Raw genomic sequence first — 17,739 nt, forward strand, 5'->3', positions numbered from 1 at the left:
AATGCCTTTTAATGAGGCTGTCCATAAGAATCAGAAATAACTAGAAACGGCTTCTTAACACATGAAATAACAAAACCAGGAGCCTTATACTAGTCCCTGCCAATGGTGAGTCCTCTGCTGCAGCCTACCAAGGGAAGGTGGCTCGGATGTCTGGAATTTGTTTAAGGGTGAACAGTCCTTCCCAGTGGGCAGACCCAGCTACAGACAGGAACATGGGGACCTTGGGGCTGTCAGAGGTTTCTCCCTCACTCTGGAGTATTGGGTGTTTGATTTGGTTGGTTCTCAGCTCTTGACTCTTGTTATCACCCTCTAGGTTTTGTGAGACTTTATGAACTTCTTAGAAGTCGTCTCAAATAAGACATTTCTTTAAAACAGCATTTAGTTTGATAATAAAACAGAAATGGAGTTGTCAAACCAACTCTCCCTTCCAGGAGACTGTTAGGAAATACAGGGTTGGATTTTTCTGGAGAGGGTGGTTTCTTCCAAGCCAGTGGAGCTCAGGTCAGCTCTGCAGTTCCTTACACCTCTTTAGTGAGCGAAGACAGGGGGAGGTGACACTCATGGAGGTGTTTGCTCTTCATGGGGTGGGGTTATCTCAGGAAGAGGCCAGTGTTAGATGAATATACGTTGATCCCAGAGGTGACCCAGCCCAGCAGCGCCCAGGGCTAGTCAACAGCAGAGACCTAAGTGGGGGCTTGGGGGGGGAGGGGAAAGAGTCTCTGGCTCTTGGTGTGAAGGCAGAGGGGAAGGAAGCTCCCTCCACACTCCAGCACACTGATTTTAGAGCCCTTTGGACTGTTTGTGAGATGCAAGTGCAGTTTTGTTTGGTCTTCGTCACTCCAAATCATACAAATATAAACACGAGACTGTATGACTCAGCATTCTTTTAATGCTTTTTAAAAAAATTCTTGAACAGGCAGTGGTAAATGAAGACACGCAAGGAAATGTGACCCAGCTCCAAGCTGAAGTGAAGAGGCTCAAAGAGCAGCTGGCCCAGCTTACTGCAGGGCAGATAGTACCAGAAAGCTTTCGGACCGGAGGTACGACGAGCGCGGTGTCCTCTAACCTGAGGAAATCCAGGTGTGGGTATTAGTATGAGAGCCCTCCAGTGACAGGAACAACACAGTAAGGCTACCCAGATTTCCCACAAGTGTCTGTTCCTGTTTATTTCACCTACATAGGAACATGGTACTTTGTAACCAGACACAGTTACCACAGGTACTGATTTCTGTGAGATGTGGTGGGAAGGGGGAGTAGAAATAATTTTGAATAATTTATCCCTAATAAGTGCTAAAAAGAGATACTAGTAAATTTCATTTAGATCCACTTCCAAGATTCTGTCATATGTAATCTTCATATGTTTACTAAATTGGGTATGAGAGACTTACTTTTCTTCAAAGAATAGGTAATTTGTAGACTGGGTTAATTTGAAATTCATGATCTGGTGATGAGAGTCTGATTCTTTAAGACGAATTGAGAGCAGTCAATCAAAGGCTATTTTAGCTCATTTCTTGTTCTTAAAATTTGGGAGGTAAAACATTTTTCCTCTTTCCTTTTCTTTCTTACTGGACCCGTTACAGGCAAAGACGAGACTGACTACATGAAGTATTTCCGAGAGGCAATGTTATTTTTTAAGAAATCTGAACAGGAAAAGAAGGTAGGAAACTGAATTAGTAAAAGGGGATTCAAGATATTTTAGGCTTTCACTATGAGGAGCTTTTCCGAGTGAAATAACTGGCACAAGTAAATACAACGAAGACTGAAAAACCTAATTTTGCCTTTGAGATTAAATGTGAAGTTGGGTTTATTGCTTGTTTTGTGAAAATTTAGGGAAGCCCAGTTATTTTTTATGTTTAACCAAATTATGAATTTCTTAAGTCTTTGGTAGAAAAAGTTAGCCAATTGGAAGACCTCACCCTCAAAAAAGAAAAATTTATTCAATCTAATAAAATGATCGTGAAATTCCGAGAGGATCAAATAATGCGCCTGGAGAAGCTCCACAAGGAATCCCGGGGAAGTTTTCTGCCCGAGGAACAGGATCTTTTGCTGTCGGAATTGAGGGATGAGATTCAAACTCTGCGAGAACAAGTGAGTACATGACATTCGCAATAACTGTAAAACTAAAAGAAGTTCAAGGCAAGTATGAATCAGTCACCAAGTTGGTCAGTAAATTTTTGTAATTTAATACAAGAGAAAGTGGTTTTTGTTTTGTTTTTTTGCGGTACGCGGGCCTCTCACTGCTGTGGCCTCTGCTGCTGTGGAGCACAGGCTCCGGACGCGCAGGCTCAGCGGCCATGGCTCACGGGCCCAGCCGTTCCGCGGCATGTGGGATCTTCCCAGACAGGGGCACGAACCTGTGTCCCCCGCATCGGCAGGTGGACTCTCAACCACTGCGCCACCAGGGAAGCCCGAGAAAGTGTTTTAAATGAATTCAACTGACAGTATGATTGCATAATGTGCCCACACACACACACACACACAATTTTCTAAACTAGTAAAACCTAAAGGGAGAAGGGAGGATGTGGTGGTGGTGTCACTGCCCTGGCAGTTAGCCCCAGCAGGCCAAGCACACTTCCTCCCAGTGGGCAGCGATAACCCAGTGGGGTTATCGGAGCCGGTAGTCTCTTCACAGCTGAGCCCTTTGAAGTGTTGTTGTTTTTCCTTTTCCCTGAGAATCTGGATAGTTGACACAGGCACGTAATTAAAAAACAGGATAATCTCTTACCAGAGGGGATATCTTTTGAGAGTTTTTCTGCATTTTCCAACTAATACTGATAGATGTTTTTACTTTTATTCCTTTTGTGCACAGAAGACAGCATACACACTTTTCTGTACCTTGCCCTTTTCATTTAATGTGTCTTTGGGGGGCATTCCACCCTGGTCAGTAGAGAGTTTCCTAATTCTTTTCAGTGTGTTAATTCAAGCCGTCTACTTTGCAGGAGGAGCCTGCCACAATGTGCACCCTGTGCTTATCACCGCAGGTGCCTGGGTGAACGTTTCAGGGGTAGACGGGGAAGTTTCGAGTTACCAGACCCGAATGTAGAGCTCAGAGTTGTAGGATATGCACGTATTCAGTCTGATGGTAAAAGCTGAGGTGCTCCCCACCCCCGCAGTGCCTGCGGTGTCCACAGTGTTTGCTGTTGGCTTTTGGAAAGACTTGTTCACTAAGGTCATGTTTGTAAATACGTAGGTCTCTGATTCTTCCATGTGACAGGTAGAGCACCACCCCAGAGTTGCAAAATATGCTATGGAAAATCATTCCCTCAGGGAGGAGAACAGAAGACTGAGATTGTCACAGCCTGTGAAAAGAGCCCACGAAATGGATGCCCAGACCATCGCAATCCTGGAAAAAGCTTTCTTTGAAGTATCTGGCACAGAGAAAAATGACAAAAGTAAGACGTGGTAGTTGTAAACATGCCTTCTAGGGGCAAGGGGACTGTTTAAAAGGGCATCGATATTGCCTTGCATTGAGGGTTTTCATTTTAGCCTCTAGACCTGGTGTACAAATTTCTTATATACATACTTATTCTTTATGGAGGCTAATAGATACCCATTAGCAAAGGAGTACTCAGAATATCTCTGTCTTACAGATAAAAGATTGATTCAGATATTAGTTTACACTTTTATTAAATGGAATTTTCCTATTTTAAGTATTTGAAATGAAAAGTACTTAACTAATGACAACATGAATGAGTGTAGAGTTGAGATATTTATTCACCTGATGAACATCTGTACAGTGTGAGAGATGTCAGAGTGATCAGACTCACGGTCCAGCCAGCACGGTGATTGGTCCTGGTGTCATGGTTGCGGGTCATGCTTGCCAGTGTACGTTCTGCTCTACATTAGTTCTGTAAGTTTACTGTTACTCTCTGAAAAGTGGTTTAGTTACTGATGTGATTTACACGCTTGGCAGCTATTGGTGTTAATGCTCTGGAATTTGGTAACAAAGTCTATGTTTGGTCCATTCTTAGAGTGAATATCTTCATGGTCTTTTATCACACTCTGTTTCAGCCTTTGTTTCTCTTTAGGTTGAAATTGAGATCGTTCTAATCTTTTTATACTGCAATGATAAAGGAAAAAAATACTTTTAAAATTTCCTTTTCCAAGCCTTCTTCCATTCTGTTATGAATTAACAAAAGAATAAAATTCACAGAATGTGGGTTGTAGAGAGACCACAATTTTAGATGCAACGTTAAAATCAGGTTTTCTATATTAACTATTTTTTCCTACAATGCTCTGTATTTTGTTGGCCATTTTCCCCTTAGTAGTACCTTAACTTACTATCTTTGAAAGATACTAATGGTAATTTCTGGACCTCACCATCTTCTAAACATACATCATTCTCTAAACAATTTCTTTTTTAATAAGCAGTTTGGGTATTTACTTTAATCTTTCTTCTTTTTTTTAAACATATTTATTTTCCTCATTTTTTTTTGGCTGCGTCGGGTGTTACTTGCGTCACATGGGTTCTTTGTTGAGGCATCTCTGTTGAAGCATGCAGGATCTTTTCATTACAGTGTGCTGTCTGCTCGGGTTTCTGTCTAGCTGTGGCACATGGTCTTCTCTCTAGTTGTGGCATGCAGGTTTTCTCTCTCTAGTTGTGGTGCACAGACTCCAGGGCTCGTGGGTCCTGTAGTTGTGGCACGTGGGCTCCAGAGCACGTGGGCTCCTCTGTAGTTTGCGGCAGGCGGGCTCTCATTGAGGTGCACGAGCTCAATAGTTGTGGTGCACGGGCTTAGTTGCTCCACGGCATGTGAGATCTTAGTTGCCCGGACAGGGATCGAACCCACGTCCCCTGCATTGGAAAGCTGACTCTTTACCACTGGACCACCAGGGAAGTCCCTCTCCAAACATTTTTACATGTTATTTCCCATACTGAAACTCAGTGGCACTCTTTTCAACAAATTCAGCCTTCTAAGCAATCCCTGAAAATTAATATATTCTACCTGGTAGATGCTACCAAGTTCTTTCAGTTGGCTGCCATTGCTATTTGTTTCTTTTGCTAAAAATTCATTGGCTGTTGGCACTAATTCCTGCAAGATTCAATTGGTGATGTTTCTCTGTCCAGCAGTGTGGGTGTTATACTTCAGTCATTGTTTGCTCTTTTCACTTAATGGAAAAGGTGTTGGCTTAAATACGCCCCATCATCCTGTGGCTTCACAGCTTCTCAGAAACAACTTCTGATACTCTTTGATGCACTGGGTTGTGTCTTACGTCTCCTCTTGAGTTACAGGCTCTTGTATTTTAGGGTCCACTTTCCAATGATTTCTCTTTCCTCCTTGTGCTTCAAAATTGATACCTGGCAGAGAACTTAGAATATGTATTCTGTTATTTTTCTCTTTCAAAGACCAGGTTGTTTCCTTATTATCAGGTCAGCAAAGATTCTCTCCTAAAGCTCCGAAAGAGCCATGTCCGTTAGCAAACACTGAGAAGTTAAAAGCACAACTCCTGCAAGTTCAGACAGAGCTGAATAATTCAAAGCAAGAATATGAAGAATTCAAAGAACTAACTAGGTAAAGTATAAATACACATTCATGCTTACTATTTCTGATCTTTTAGTGTTGGTTTGTTTTGGTGTTTAGCATTGATGATTTAATTGAGCATTTACCTTAAATATTCTAATATAGCAGCTAACTTGTTTTGACATGAAGGAAAAGGGCTTGCATCTAGCTCTTTTTCTTTACTCATTTTTAAAAATTGAGGTACAGTTGACATAAACTTCTAGTCTTTAATAATATATTCAATCAACTAGATGATACAGATGTTTTAAGGGATATACCTATTGAGATGAGTATCTGTTAAAGTTACTTGTAAATTCTTTATCTGGCCAGCAAATTTAAATCACCACTGTTATGAATTAGATCAGGAATTTTAGAAATTACAGGTTTGTTAATAGTCTTTTTTTTTTGACATTCAAATTCTATGCAGTTATTTATTTTTTATTAAATTTTTCCTGTTAATATTCTCACTTGATATTCTTTGTAAAAGAAAACAAAGATAAAACACATTCATATTATAACTAAGATTAATCCTATTCTAAAATATATAGAAATGTTTGTTTTAAAAATAACATATTACATATGGAATCATTGTGGATTGTTTGGGCTTTTGAATTAGAGCGCTACCATTTGCTAGTTGAATACCTTAAACAGTCATCAATCTCTGAGCTGTATTTTACCCAACCGGAAAATCCCAGTAATAATCTGAAAATATCTCTGATTTAAAGAGATAGCTATAAAGTTTTGTGAGAATATAAACTGTAAAGTACTCTACAAATGTATGACATTACTTATTACCTGAAACACTCAATATTATAATATGTATTAGGAAAAGGCAGCTGGAATTAGAATCAGAGCTTCAGTCTTTGCAAAAAGCGAACCTTAATCTTGAAAACCTTTTGGAAGCAACAAAAGCCTGCAAGCGGCAAGAAGTTTCTCAGCTGAATAAAATTCATGCTGAAACACTTAAGGTAGGTAATCTGAAGCAATACTTCAACCTTAAGTCAGTGGTGTCTCATTTTGTTAATAATGGAGAGTCTGCACAGATTATCTCCAGATACAGATAGAATCCCTTGCCAACAGTTAACCCCAGGGTAATACTAGTCCTAGGGTTCTGATGTATACCCCCAGTGGCAGGGTCATGTAGGGAAGAATACAGCATTTGGAATCAGACCTGGGTTCAAATTCTAATCTGTCAGTAACCTTAGGCAGGGTTTCCTAACTTCTGAGCCTCATTTATTACCTCTGAATTGGAGACGAGGCCAACTTAATAACAGGGTTTTTCGAGCATTAAATGAGATAATAAAGTGCCTGGCACCTGATGGCTCTCAGTATATGGCAATTGTTGCTATAATGTGTTGTGTGCTCAAAGCTTGCAGTGGAAGAATAGAAATCCTAAAGATAAAGACCACTAAAGGATCAAGGGTAACATGGGGGATAATAGAAGGGATTGTTCCCCTAAATAACCATAGCCCTCATGAAAGAAGAAAACTCTGAACATCTGAGAATGAGGAGAGGGAAGGGGAATACATAAGGAAGGCAAAGGTCAAGAAGCTGATGCTGCTCATCCTGGTTATTTTAACTTTTGGACCAAATTCTCTGAAGGCTAAAAACACCCCTTTCCTTATACATCTTAAAAAGAATAGGTGTTTATCTCTAATGGTTATTTTTATCAGTGATGCTTTTTGTATCAATAGGATACTGCTTTTCAAAGTAATTTTATTTGTTTGAATAGGTAATCACATGACTGGAATTTTTTTTTTTTTCTTTGCGGTACACGGGCCTCTCCCGTTGCGGAGCACAGGCTCTGGACGCACAGGCTCAGAAGCCATGGCTCACGGGCCTAGCTGCTCCGTGGCATGTGGGATCTTCCCGGACCAGGGCACGAACCCGTGTCCCCTGCATCAGCAGGCAGACTCTCAACCACTGCGCCACCAGGGAAGCCGGGAATTTTTTTCTTTTATATTATTTATTTGGTTGCACTGGGTCTTAGTTGCAGCAGGCAAGCTCCTTAGTTGCGGCTTGCCGGCTCCTTAGATGCAGTACATGGGCTCCTTAACTGTGGCATGCAAACTTTTAGTTGCGGCATGGATGTGGGATCTAATTCCCTGGCCAGGGATCGAACCCAGGCCCCCTGCATTGGGAGCGTAGAGTCTTAACCGCTGCACCACCAGGGAAGTCCCATGACTGGAATTTTTAAAGGTACAAAGTGACAAGTCTCATTCTGTCTGCTGTCCTTTCAGCCAACCAAGACCCTCCTTGGAGGCAGACAATGTCACGAAGTTTTTTTGTTTTTTCTTTCTTTTTCATATTTTTTTTTTATTTTTCACAAACCGTAGCATACACATACACATCATTCTACACCTCAATTTTTTGTTTAAACATAATGATATTTTAGAGTTTGTCCCATGTCTAGAGGGAGAAAAACAAACTTTCTTCTCATTTATTTATTTTTTGGCTGCGTTGGGTCTTTGTTGCTGCTCACGGGCTTTCTCTAGTTGCGGTGAGCGGGGGCTACTCTTTGTTGCAGTGCACGGGCTTCTCATTGTGGTGGCTTCTCTTGTTGTGGAGCATGGGCTCTAGGTCCGTGGGCTTCAGTAGTTGCAGCACACGGGCTCAATAGTTCTGGCACACAGACTTAGTTGCTCCACAGCATGTGGGATCTTCCCGGACCAGGGCTTGAACCCGTGTCCCCTGCATTGGCAGGCAGATTCTTAACCACTGCGCCACCAGGGAAGTCCCTCTCTCCTTTTTGTTTTGTTTGTTTTTTGTTTTGTTTTGGCACCTGCACAAGAATATACTGTATGGATATATCATGATTTAACTTGATATATATCAAGTTAAATACTATTATTTAACTTGAAAATACTATTTTCAAGTAAATACAAGAAAAATACTATTTTTTCTTATAAAGGTAGAATTTTTAAGGTTGCTCTTTTAAAAAGGCAGCCTTTAAAATCTGTGCAGGAAATTATTTTAAAATACTTGCAGAATATCACCAAATGTTTCATAATTTGAGTTTGTAGCCCCTTAGCAATAGAATTATAGAGCTTGAAGCACTAGTGGCATTCTAGTCTACTTCTTTTTATAGCTGAGCAAACAGGATGAAGGGGATTAAAAGTTTTGCCAAGAGTAGCATAGCAATTCAGGTCTTGTTGTTGTTGTTCATTTTTAATTATGTGAGAACTTTATGGATACATTATCCTTGTTTAAAGGAAGTATACATACGTATACAAGTTTTGGTTAAAGTTCCTTTTGAGTACCACTGCCAATCTGGGTCTAATCTGGTCCTTCATCACCCATCCCCATCCCCAGGGGTAATTTATCATCAATTTGGGAATCCTTTTTCTTAGCAATTTTGTACAGTAAATATACATAGTCTGAGAAGATATGTGGAGTTATTTCATAGAGTTTTTTTTTTTCTTCTGTCATACTTTGTTTTTAAAAATAAATGGAATCATCCTACATATGTTATTCTGCAATGGGCTTTTGTTAACTCAGGAATATGCCTTGGGTCTTTCTACATGAACTAGTACTTAGAACTCTACCTCATTTTAAACCCAGGCTTCTGTGCTTTGGAATAATTCCGTGGCTTATTTAGGTGGTTTCCAGTGCAAGCATTCTCCGGGGCGGGTTTTATGAAGGAGAAGTGGTAGTTTTAGGACATTTCAGCATCCTGGCTGAAGTGCCCTCCAAGTGGCTGCACCACATTCCTTCCCAGGAAGCCTGGGAGCACTCCTTCCATAGCACTGGCCCCAGAACTGGCATTGTTTGACAGTCTGATGGGTGAAAATGGTTTTAATTCTACTTTCCCTCATTTCTAGTGAGGTCAGACCACATCTTTTCCTATGTTCATTGCCATTGGTTGGAACACAGGAAAAGATGTTTGACCTATGAAAAAGTGCCTACTTTCCTACTAGTTATTTATCTTGTGATTTGTAGGCGTTTTATGTGTTAATCTTTTGTTTGTTATGTATACTGCCAGTATATTCTGCCATCATGTTCCTTGTCTTTCATCTTTGTATGTGATACTTTTGTTATACAGAAGTTTTAAAATTTTGATATAGCCAGGTTTATTGATCTTTTATCTTTGCGACTTTCTTTTTTTGGCTGTGCCGAGTGGCTTGCTGGATCTTAGTTCCCTGACCAGAGATCGAACCTGGGCCCCAGCAGTGAAAGTGCCAAGTCCTGACCACTGGCCTGCCAGGGAATTCCCCCTTTGTGACTTCTTAAATACATTTTTAAAGGCCTAGACAATCTCAAGAGCATCAGTATATTCTACTTTCTTTTACTACTTTTATTTTATCTTATTTTTTTGCTTTAAAATATGCTGTTTATTTTTTTCTCTAATTATAAAAATAATACATTATGCAAACAGATAGTTTAGGAAACACAAAAATCCACTCAGGAAAACGACAACAAAAGCCCCTCCATTCCACCAGCCAGAGATAAGCACTGCTGGTGTCTGTGACTACGGCACATCTGAGGCCGTGCGCCCAGCCCCAGCCTCTGCAGAACTGAGGTGGGGCTGCAGGCCAGGAACAAACAGCAAGACACACGTAAGACAGCCGAGCAGGATAAAGCCGGAGTCTTGTCTTCCAACATCTAGAAGCTGTTTCTCCCTCTTTGGCACACGGTGAGGGCCAGCGTCCCAGGCCCCGCAGGGACTCCCCCCAGCAACTTCCAGGGGAGCACAGTTTACCCATATGCTCTGGAATGATTTTAAAATCTGGAGCGGATTCACGGCTACCCCTGTGCTAATCTCACTCATGGCTTCCAGATCTGCTCCCTGGGCCAGAAGCGGGTGGGGAGAGGCCTCAGGCCGGGGTGCCCGAGGGGCCTGGACACGGGCTGTCATGTGCAGAGAAATGCCTGGGAGCCACGCATCTCAGGGGGCCTGGCCTGCCTGGACCTCACCGTGTACAGACGATGCCTTTTAAGTCTGGGCAGAAGACAGAAGAACTCGCAATAAAAGGAAGGCTGCAGTAAGGCTCCAAAGTTTCTGCACATAGAACGGTGACCATTTTTGATGCTGCAGAGCCCCACCCACCAGGGGACACAGGAAGAGCATGTCCCGGCTCCCTGAGGACAGGGCTGGCCTCTCCTCCTCTCAGCCAGACACCCACGTCCATGGCCACAGGGGATGCTCCAGGGCTCCCCAGGGCACAGCGGGGACCTGCGGGCAAGGACCCTGAGCCTGTGGGTGCGACCGCAGGGTCCAGAGCGGGCACCAGGAGACAGGGGAGAGAGCCGGGTGCCGGGGTTGGAGTCCCAGCTCTACCGCCCGCTGCCCTTGGACCAGGCAGTCTGTTGGGCCTTGGTTTCCTCATCTATAAAATGGGAATAATGCCCACCTCATGGGCTTCTGAAGGGATTAAATAAAACAGGAGAAGCAGGTCACAGCACTGGCACATCTCAAGGGTAAATAAATGTCACAGTACCCATCACTCCTTCCCATTAACCTGCTTCGTGTCAACCCTGTGGCTCTCACTTTTTTTAAAACTGTCCCTCTGAGCGCTGACCAAAGCCTGGGGGGTAAAGGGGAGGTTTATCCTATCCAGAGCCAACCCGAATCTAGATCCAGCCAGGCCTGCCAGGTGGCGAGAACCCGTGAGCCAGCGGCCTGGACCCTGGACCAGAGAAGAGCAGCCCCGCGAGGGCTCTGCCAGGGCCGCGTTCAGACTGCAGAGCAGACAGGGCCCAACAAAGGATGGGCTTGTGTGGAGGGGCCCCGTGGGGGCCACTGAGGCGATGCAGGCAGACCTCAGGGGAAGGCACCGGCCAAGCTGGAACTCTCCTTGCAACACTGAATCCCTCATCATTGTTTTGCCTTTAATCACATTTTTAAACACTTAACATACAAACATCTGTTCCTTGATGTTTTGTCTTTGTTCCTCTGTCATCCTCAAAATGAAAGTCCAGAACTTTCTGCACTAATTTTAAAGTCTGAACGTTTAGTAATGAACAAGGCTGCTTAAATTTCCCTCTAATTTTGTCTAAGTCTTCGTGAAGTTTATCATAAGTAGGGTCATCATAAGGGAGTTTCTGAATCATTCCAATCAATGATTCTAAGACCTTCATCTTTTTGCTGTCTTTCTCAATGGCGGAACCGTGCAGGAGACATCTCCAAGCAAAAGCAAAACCTTGGTAGCACCTGATCTCAGATCTGATTTTAGCTCCATGTAACGTGTTATACTGTCTTCCTTCAGTCATACCCAAACTACTTCCTTATTCATAGCCTTCCTGATACCCTTCCCTGTGAAACCTCTCATCCGCCATCACGATGGCATCGAACATGTCCTGACTCCCAGCCGTGGCGGCAGCCGCCCCGCCCCTCGGACTCGGCCGCCCCGTTCTGCGGCCACAGACCCACAGAGCCTCGGGCACGGATGCCTCTTTCACTACTTTTATAATTTTCTTTTTACATTGAGATTTTTAATGTGTCTGCTATTTTATTTTTAAATGGCATGACATGTAGGTTTACCTTTTTAAAAAAATAGACCATGTTTTATATATGGAATCTAAAAAAAAAATGGTTCTGAAGAACCTAGGGAGGGGCAGGACAGGAATAAAGACGCAGACCTAGAGAATGGACTTGAGGACATGGGGAGGGGGAAGGGTAAGCTGGGACGAAATGAGAGAGTGGCGTGTACTTACATATGCTACCAAATGTAAAATAGATAGCTAGTGGGAAGCAGCCGCATAGCACAGGGAGATCAGCTTGGTGCTTTGTGACCACCTAGAGGGGTGGGATAGGGAGGGTGGGAGGGAGGGAGACGCAAGAGGAGGAGATATGGGGACATATGTATATGTACAGCTGATTCACTTTGTTATAAAGCAGAAACTAACACACCGTTGTAAAGCAATTATACTCCAATAAAGATATTTTTAAAAATAATAAAATAGATCATGTTTTTCTCATTAATTTGAACTTTCCACATATAAATTCTAATTCTGGACTTTTTATTTTCTTCCAGTGTTCTGTTTGATTATACATATGCTAATAATGCATTGTTTTAGTGACCATACACTTCCTAATTTGTTGTCTTTTTGTCTCTTCTTGCACTTTTTTTTTTTTGTATACAGTTTAGAGTCGACTTACCAAGTTTCATTTTTTAAAATCTTACTGCAATTTTTGCTTGAGACTGCTTTGAACTGATAGGTTTGTTTCCACAAGGGCATTTCTATGCAGCCTCTCAAGGATACCTTTTCTTTTTTTTCTTAAATATTTGCTAATTTGGCTGTTCCAGGTCTTAGCTGCAGCATGTGGGATCTTTAGTTGCGGCGTGTGAACTCTTAGTTGTGGCATGTGGGATCTAGTTCTCTGACCAGGGATTGAACCTGGGCCCCATGCATTGGGAGCGCGGAGTCTTAGCCACTGGACCACCAGGAAAGTCCCAAGGATACCTTTTCTTTTCTCTTGATGAACAGAATTTTAATTTTATCCTCTCTGTTCACACAATTATAAATATGCTATTTTCATGTGTGCTAATGTTGTTTTCCTAATAATTTTTTGCTGCAGATCATAACGACACCAACCAAGGCTTATCAACGTTGGTCTCGATCAGTACCAAAATTAAGCCCTGAACTGGAGAGCTTTGGCTCTGCACACACTCAGAATTCTAGCAGATTGGATAAGGATATCTTAAATGAGCCATTGCCACCTGAGATTAGTGAACAAGCTTTTGAAGCCATTTCTGAAGAGCACAGAATGGTGCAGGTACCTGTTTAGTATTAAAATCGTATATTTTTAAGGATAAGTGTGTAAAAATGCCTGGGTTAGAAATCAGCCTGCTCTTGTTCTTTTAATCTGCTTTGCAGTATTTAGCAAGTCAGTTTCCACTTTCCTTGAGCTTTGGTTCTCTCGTGTGTAAAAAGACCAGTTTGCTACTAGCTTCTAGTTCCAGAACTGGTTTACAGGGCACAGTGTTGTATCTGCTAAAGATTAAATAGTTGAAAGAATCTTGTGATCAAATTTTAGACAGCTTTTGGTATGTTTGAAATAACATGTGAAGTTTGTTTATCTCAGAATTCAGTGATTTGTTTTTTCTTTTAAGAAGTTTATCTACTGTCTAGTAAAACTTACAGGGAGCCACGTCACCCCAAATTCCAAAATTTTGCCCTTCCACAGGTATGGAGGCCTTTCTGGTGAAAGTCACTTCATATAGGCCTGAGAAAGTTTCTTAGAAGTCTCAAGATGGCTCTACGATTTAACCTATGATTTTAATTTTTATTACTTCTTTCCTTTGTGTTTGAAATTATCCACTTTGATGGGCCACAAGTATAATTCTGAAACATGAGAAATCATTAGTGTAGTCTTTGGAAATGGTTTTCTGGCTCCAAACTGGCCTTTGATACCTTTGTCCATATGAGGTTTTGAGTTTTGTATTTTTAATGCAGAAGAAATTATGGAATGTTTAAGATGTCCATTAAAAGAATTTTTGACCACTGAAGTTCTTGTGTTACAGGAACAAATGTGTGCCCTTCAAGTCAAGTTGGATGAAGAAGAGCATAAAAACCTAAAGCTTCAGCAGCACGTTGACAAACTGGAACATCATTCTACTCAAATGCAGGAGGTGAGACCGTGAGCATTGCCTCAGAAAATACATGAAACAGATCCTCAAAGTAAGAGCATCCCAGGAAGGAAATGACTTTATGAAGCCTTGGTCAAGGTTTATTTGAGTTGTATTCTCTATTTTGTTACTTCACCTACTATAATGAGACACACATCCCTAGTCTGAATTTAAGACTAGATTTTAAAAACAGAAACAAGGTGATGATTTGGAGTGTGTCTTAGCATGCCAGTATTTTTTTTCCAGTAAATTTATCTCTTTCCCAAAGCTTTTCTCATCGGAAAGAACTGATTGGACCAAACAGCAGCAAGGGTATCTCTCTCAGTTGAATGTCCTTGAAAAGCAGCTTCAAGACACTCAGACCAAGAATGACTGTGAGTCTGAACACTGGAAGCTTCCTAATCTGAATACTGTAACTCAGTATCTTTTTACTCATATGGATAAAATGTTGTCCCTGTGTTTTTGGTTGGTTGTTTCTGTTTGTTTGTTTTAAATTAGACCAGATGAGTAATAGCAATATATTATAAAGGGTCATTTTTTCCAGGACTGCTCTCAAACAAATGATACAAATGTTTGCTTAAAGTTTTAATACTGCTTTGAAAACGAAGTGTCTTGAATTCGTAAGATGAACGTTTTCCTAGTGACGAAAAAAGCGTAAAATATATTTGTATATATTCATAGATGTGGGAATATCATTTAATTCCCAGTTTTTTCAGTTTCTTCTTTCATCAGAGTATTTGCAATAGCTTATGATAAAGCTAAGGCAAAAAAGACAGCCGTTTCCTTTTCTTTGATCTAAAAAGTAACCTAATTTTAATTCCAGTTGGAATTTCCTTAGAAGACCAGAGTGTTTAACCTATTTTGGAAAGTTTTGGTGCATCTCCAAGGGTTTTCAATAAGTAAGATTAGGTCACTTAAAATACGTTAAATCTCTTGTCTTTTTTTCTTATTTGAAGAGTTTTGATACACATTCTGCAGGAGAAATGTAGAAAAATCAAATGACCTACATGTGAGGGACAGGTGTTAACTTTTTTTTTTTTGGTAGAAATATACCAAAAACCATGAGCAAGGGAGAGGAAGAAAATAGAAATCTCAGTGCTCCTAGATACCTCCCATTTAGTTGTTCAAAATTTTTACACTTAAAATGGTCTCTTCAACTTGTTTTTGCTGATTGTGGGAAGGGTACCTATCAAATTTATTTGCCTCCTTTGTAAAACATACATGTAAAGAAAAGTCTGTTAAGAGTTATTATGTGTTTGTTTGTTTGTTTTAGTTTTGAAAAGTGAGGTACATGACCTGCGAGTAGTTCTTCATTCTGCAGACAAGGAGCTGTCTTCGGTGAAACTGGAATATAGTTCATTCAGAGAGAGTCAGGAGAAAGAACTCAACAGCCTTTCTGAAAGACACATGCACGTACAGCTTCAACTAGATAATGTCAGGTAGAGTTGTTCTGTTACTGTTTCAAGTTGCCTGATTGGCCTGTAACCCAGGACTACTTGAAGTACAAGTGCTATAAACCCAACTCAAACTAGTTTAAAAAACTAAGAGGTAATTTATTGGAAATTCCCTGACTGTCCAGTGGTTAGGACTCTGTGCTTTCATTGCCGAGGGCCTGGGTTTGATCCCTGGTCAGGGAACTAAAATCCAGCAAGCCGCACTGTGCCCCCGTTTAAAAAAAAAGGTAGTTTATTGGCTCACGACATTGGGAAGCCCCAGAGGTGATTTTGGTTTCACGGACAAACTAGATTGAATCTCAAACAATATTGTCAGTGTGCATCCCCATCCCCCCATCCCCCCCAGCTTCTCTCCCTCACTTCCTCTTTCACTCCCTCCCTCCCTTTCTCTCTGCTCTTCTTCCCCCTGTGTATTGCCCTTATTCTCTTCTACTGTTGAGGACCTTGCTCTATGTGACGGGGAACAGATTGCCTCAGACAGCTCCATCTTCTGTCTCCTGGCATAACAATCCCTGCGAAGAAATTCTCTCTCCCCATTGCCGTATATCAATCCCAGAGAAAACTGGTATTGTTCTTGCTTGAGTCATCTGCTTACTTTTGGATCAATCACTTGCCAAGTGTTGGCCCAACAGAGGTGATGTGTCTGTTTCCTCTCCAGCGGGAAAGGTGTGCTCTTACTAGAAGGGACAGTACAAGGTAGACCAAATCTGTAGTTGCCACCATTGTCCACAGTAACTCCAGAGGCTGGCTAGTTAGTCAAGTGCTGGTAATCTTGAAACAAAGTAATCTAAGATTTAAATTGTTTGGTTTTTTTCCTCACTAATTTCAACCTTTTGTAAAACGTAACTTAAAACCATCTTGTGGTTTTGATGCTATTTCCCAAGTCTATGGCAATAATTTAATAATGGACATTTTGATTGTGATACTGTGAGTGTGATATGAGTGTGACTGCTTACTCTAGAAAAGCTGCTAATAGACAACCTTGAATTTAGTTTTTATAGACATTGCAAAGACTAAAACCTGTAAGCCTTGAGTGTTTTTTGAATATGCAACAAGGAATTAAAAATAGAGGAAGAAAACTTGAGGTCTGCATGTCTCCATAGACATGTTTTTGTTGGGCCTGCCCAGTATGGTTTTTGAAAAAAATTGAGCATAAAATTTTTAAAATTGAGAACTTCCTTATAAAGATCCATATTTCAGCATCCTCTTAAAAATCCGACAAGTTGGTGGCACTGGGCCCACATTCTTGTATGGCAGCCATCCTTTAGAGAGGGGCCTGTGCTAAGTCAGCACAGCCTGCACTCCCCGGCACCATTTCCCCAGCACCAAGACTGCTGGTCAATGGCTGTTTATCATCACAGGTGCACTGTTGTTTTTTCTTACACCTGGTATTAGTTTTTAACATCCAAATCACTAAATCTTATCTTGGCTCTGTTGTAAACTAATTTTGTGTGATTTTTTTTTGCACTCAACGTGACGTACATTGAGTATATCACTTACTTGGTTGCTTAAACTGTCATGGCTCTCAAAGGTGGTTAAGACCTCTAAGTGAAACCACCCAACCGCCGTGTATTTCTTGAATTATTTCACCTGCTTTATATATACAGTTTGTATCGTAAATCATATGTTCTCCCTCCCTACCATGTATTGTCTGTATATCTATCTTTAGCAACTGATTTATCTTACTTCGTAATTTGCCACTTCTGCTCTGCATGGAGTTAGTGAAGCCAGATAGATCCAGGTCTCATAGGCCTCTGTGTACAAGCTGGGACATCTGTTTTGGGTGGTCCAGAGGTCATGTTTACTAGTTTTTGGATGAACTCTGTTTGGGCATGTCACAGTATGTTGCTAAGTAGAATAAGAGGGTGAAAACCTAAAAAGCAATAAGTAATAATCATGTGACTTAAAAGATAGTTCTATCCTAAAGGAGTTTATTCTCTTGCTCAGATCAAAGCCATATTTGCCATCTTGAAAAACCTCCCTAGAGTCGGGAGAATAGGTGTTGAGTCTATAGAGTTCAGCTATCAGCAAAATTAAATCAATGGGCAGTCTTTAGTTTACATGAGGGTTAGGTCTGGAACCCCCTAAATGAATCTCATCACCCAAAATTGCCAATCAATTAAGCATGTCTGGTTGAAATCACGGGAGAAAGAATGAAGAAGTAAATGGCTGCAGGCTAACATGCCCAACCTGTCTTTTCCATCCCCGTCACAC

The 17,739-nt window shown here is 41.3% G+C and overlaps 1 protein-coding gene and 1 pseudogene across 1 annotated transcript in view; one reads left to right on the forward strand and one right to left on the reverse strand.

Annotated features, from left to right (window-relative positions):
* Positions 1–17,739, forward strand: part of KIF15 (kinesin family member 15) — a 74,369-nt gene that overhangs the window by 38,628 nt on the left and 18,002 nt on the right. Inside the window, exons 11-20 of the mRNA XM_065885384.1 lie at positions 917–1,040; positions 1,581–1,657; positions 1,879–2,088; positions 3,215–3,392; positions 5,372–5,513; positions 6,328–6,469; positions 13,021–13,218; positions 13,967–14,074; positions 14,340–14,445; positions 15,345–15,510. Coding sequence (XP_065741456.1) covers positions 917–1,040; positions 1,581–1,657; positions 1,879–2,088; positions 3,215–3,392; positions 5,372–5,513; positions 6,328–6,469; positions 13,021–13,218; positions 13,967–14,074; positions 14,340–14,445; positions 15,345–15,510 — 1,451 coding nt within the window. The remainder of the gene's footprint in view (positions 1–916; positions 1,041–1,580; positions 1,658–1,878; positions 2,089–3,214; positions 3,393–5,371; positions 5,514–6,327; positions 6,470–13,020; positions 13,219–13,966; positions 14,075–14,339; positions 14,446–15,344; positions 15,511–17,739) is intronic.
* Positions 11,404–12,610, reverse strand: LOC136128933 (protein LTO1 homolog pseudogene; annotated as a pseudogene).

The sequence above is a fragment of the Phocoena phocoena genome, chromosome 10, assembly GCF_963924675.1.
Source record: "Phocoena phocoena chromosome 10, mPhoPho1.1, whole genome shotgun sequence".
In the NCBI taxonomy this organism is placed as follows: Eukaryota; Metazoa; Chordata; class Mammalia; order Artiodactyla; family Phocoenidae; genus Phocoena; species Phocoena phocoena.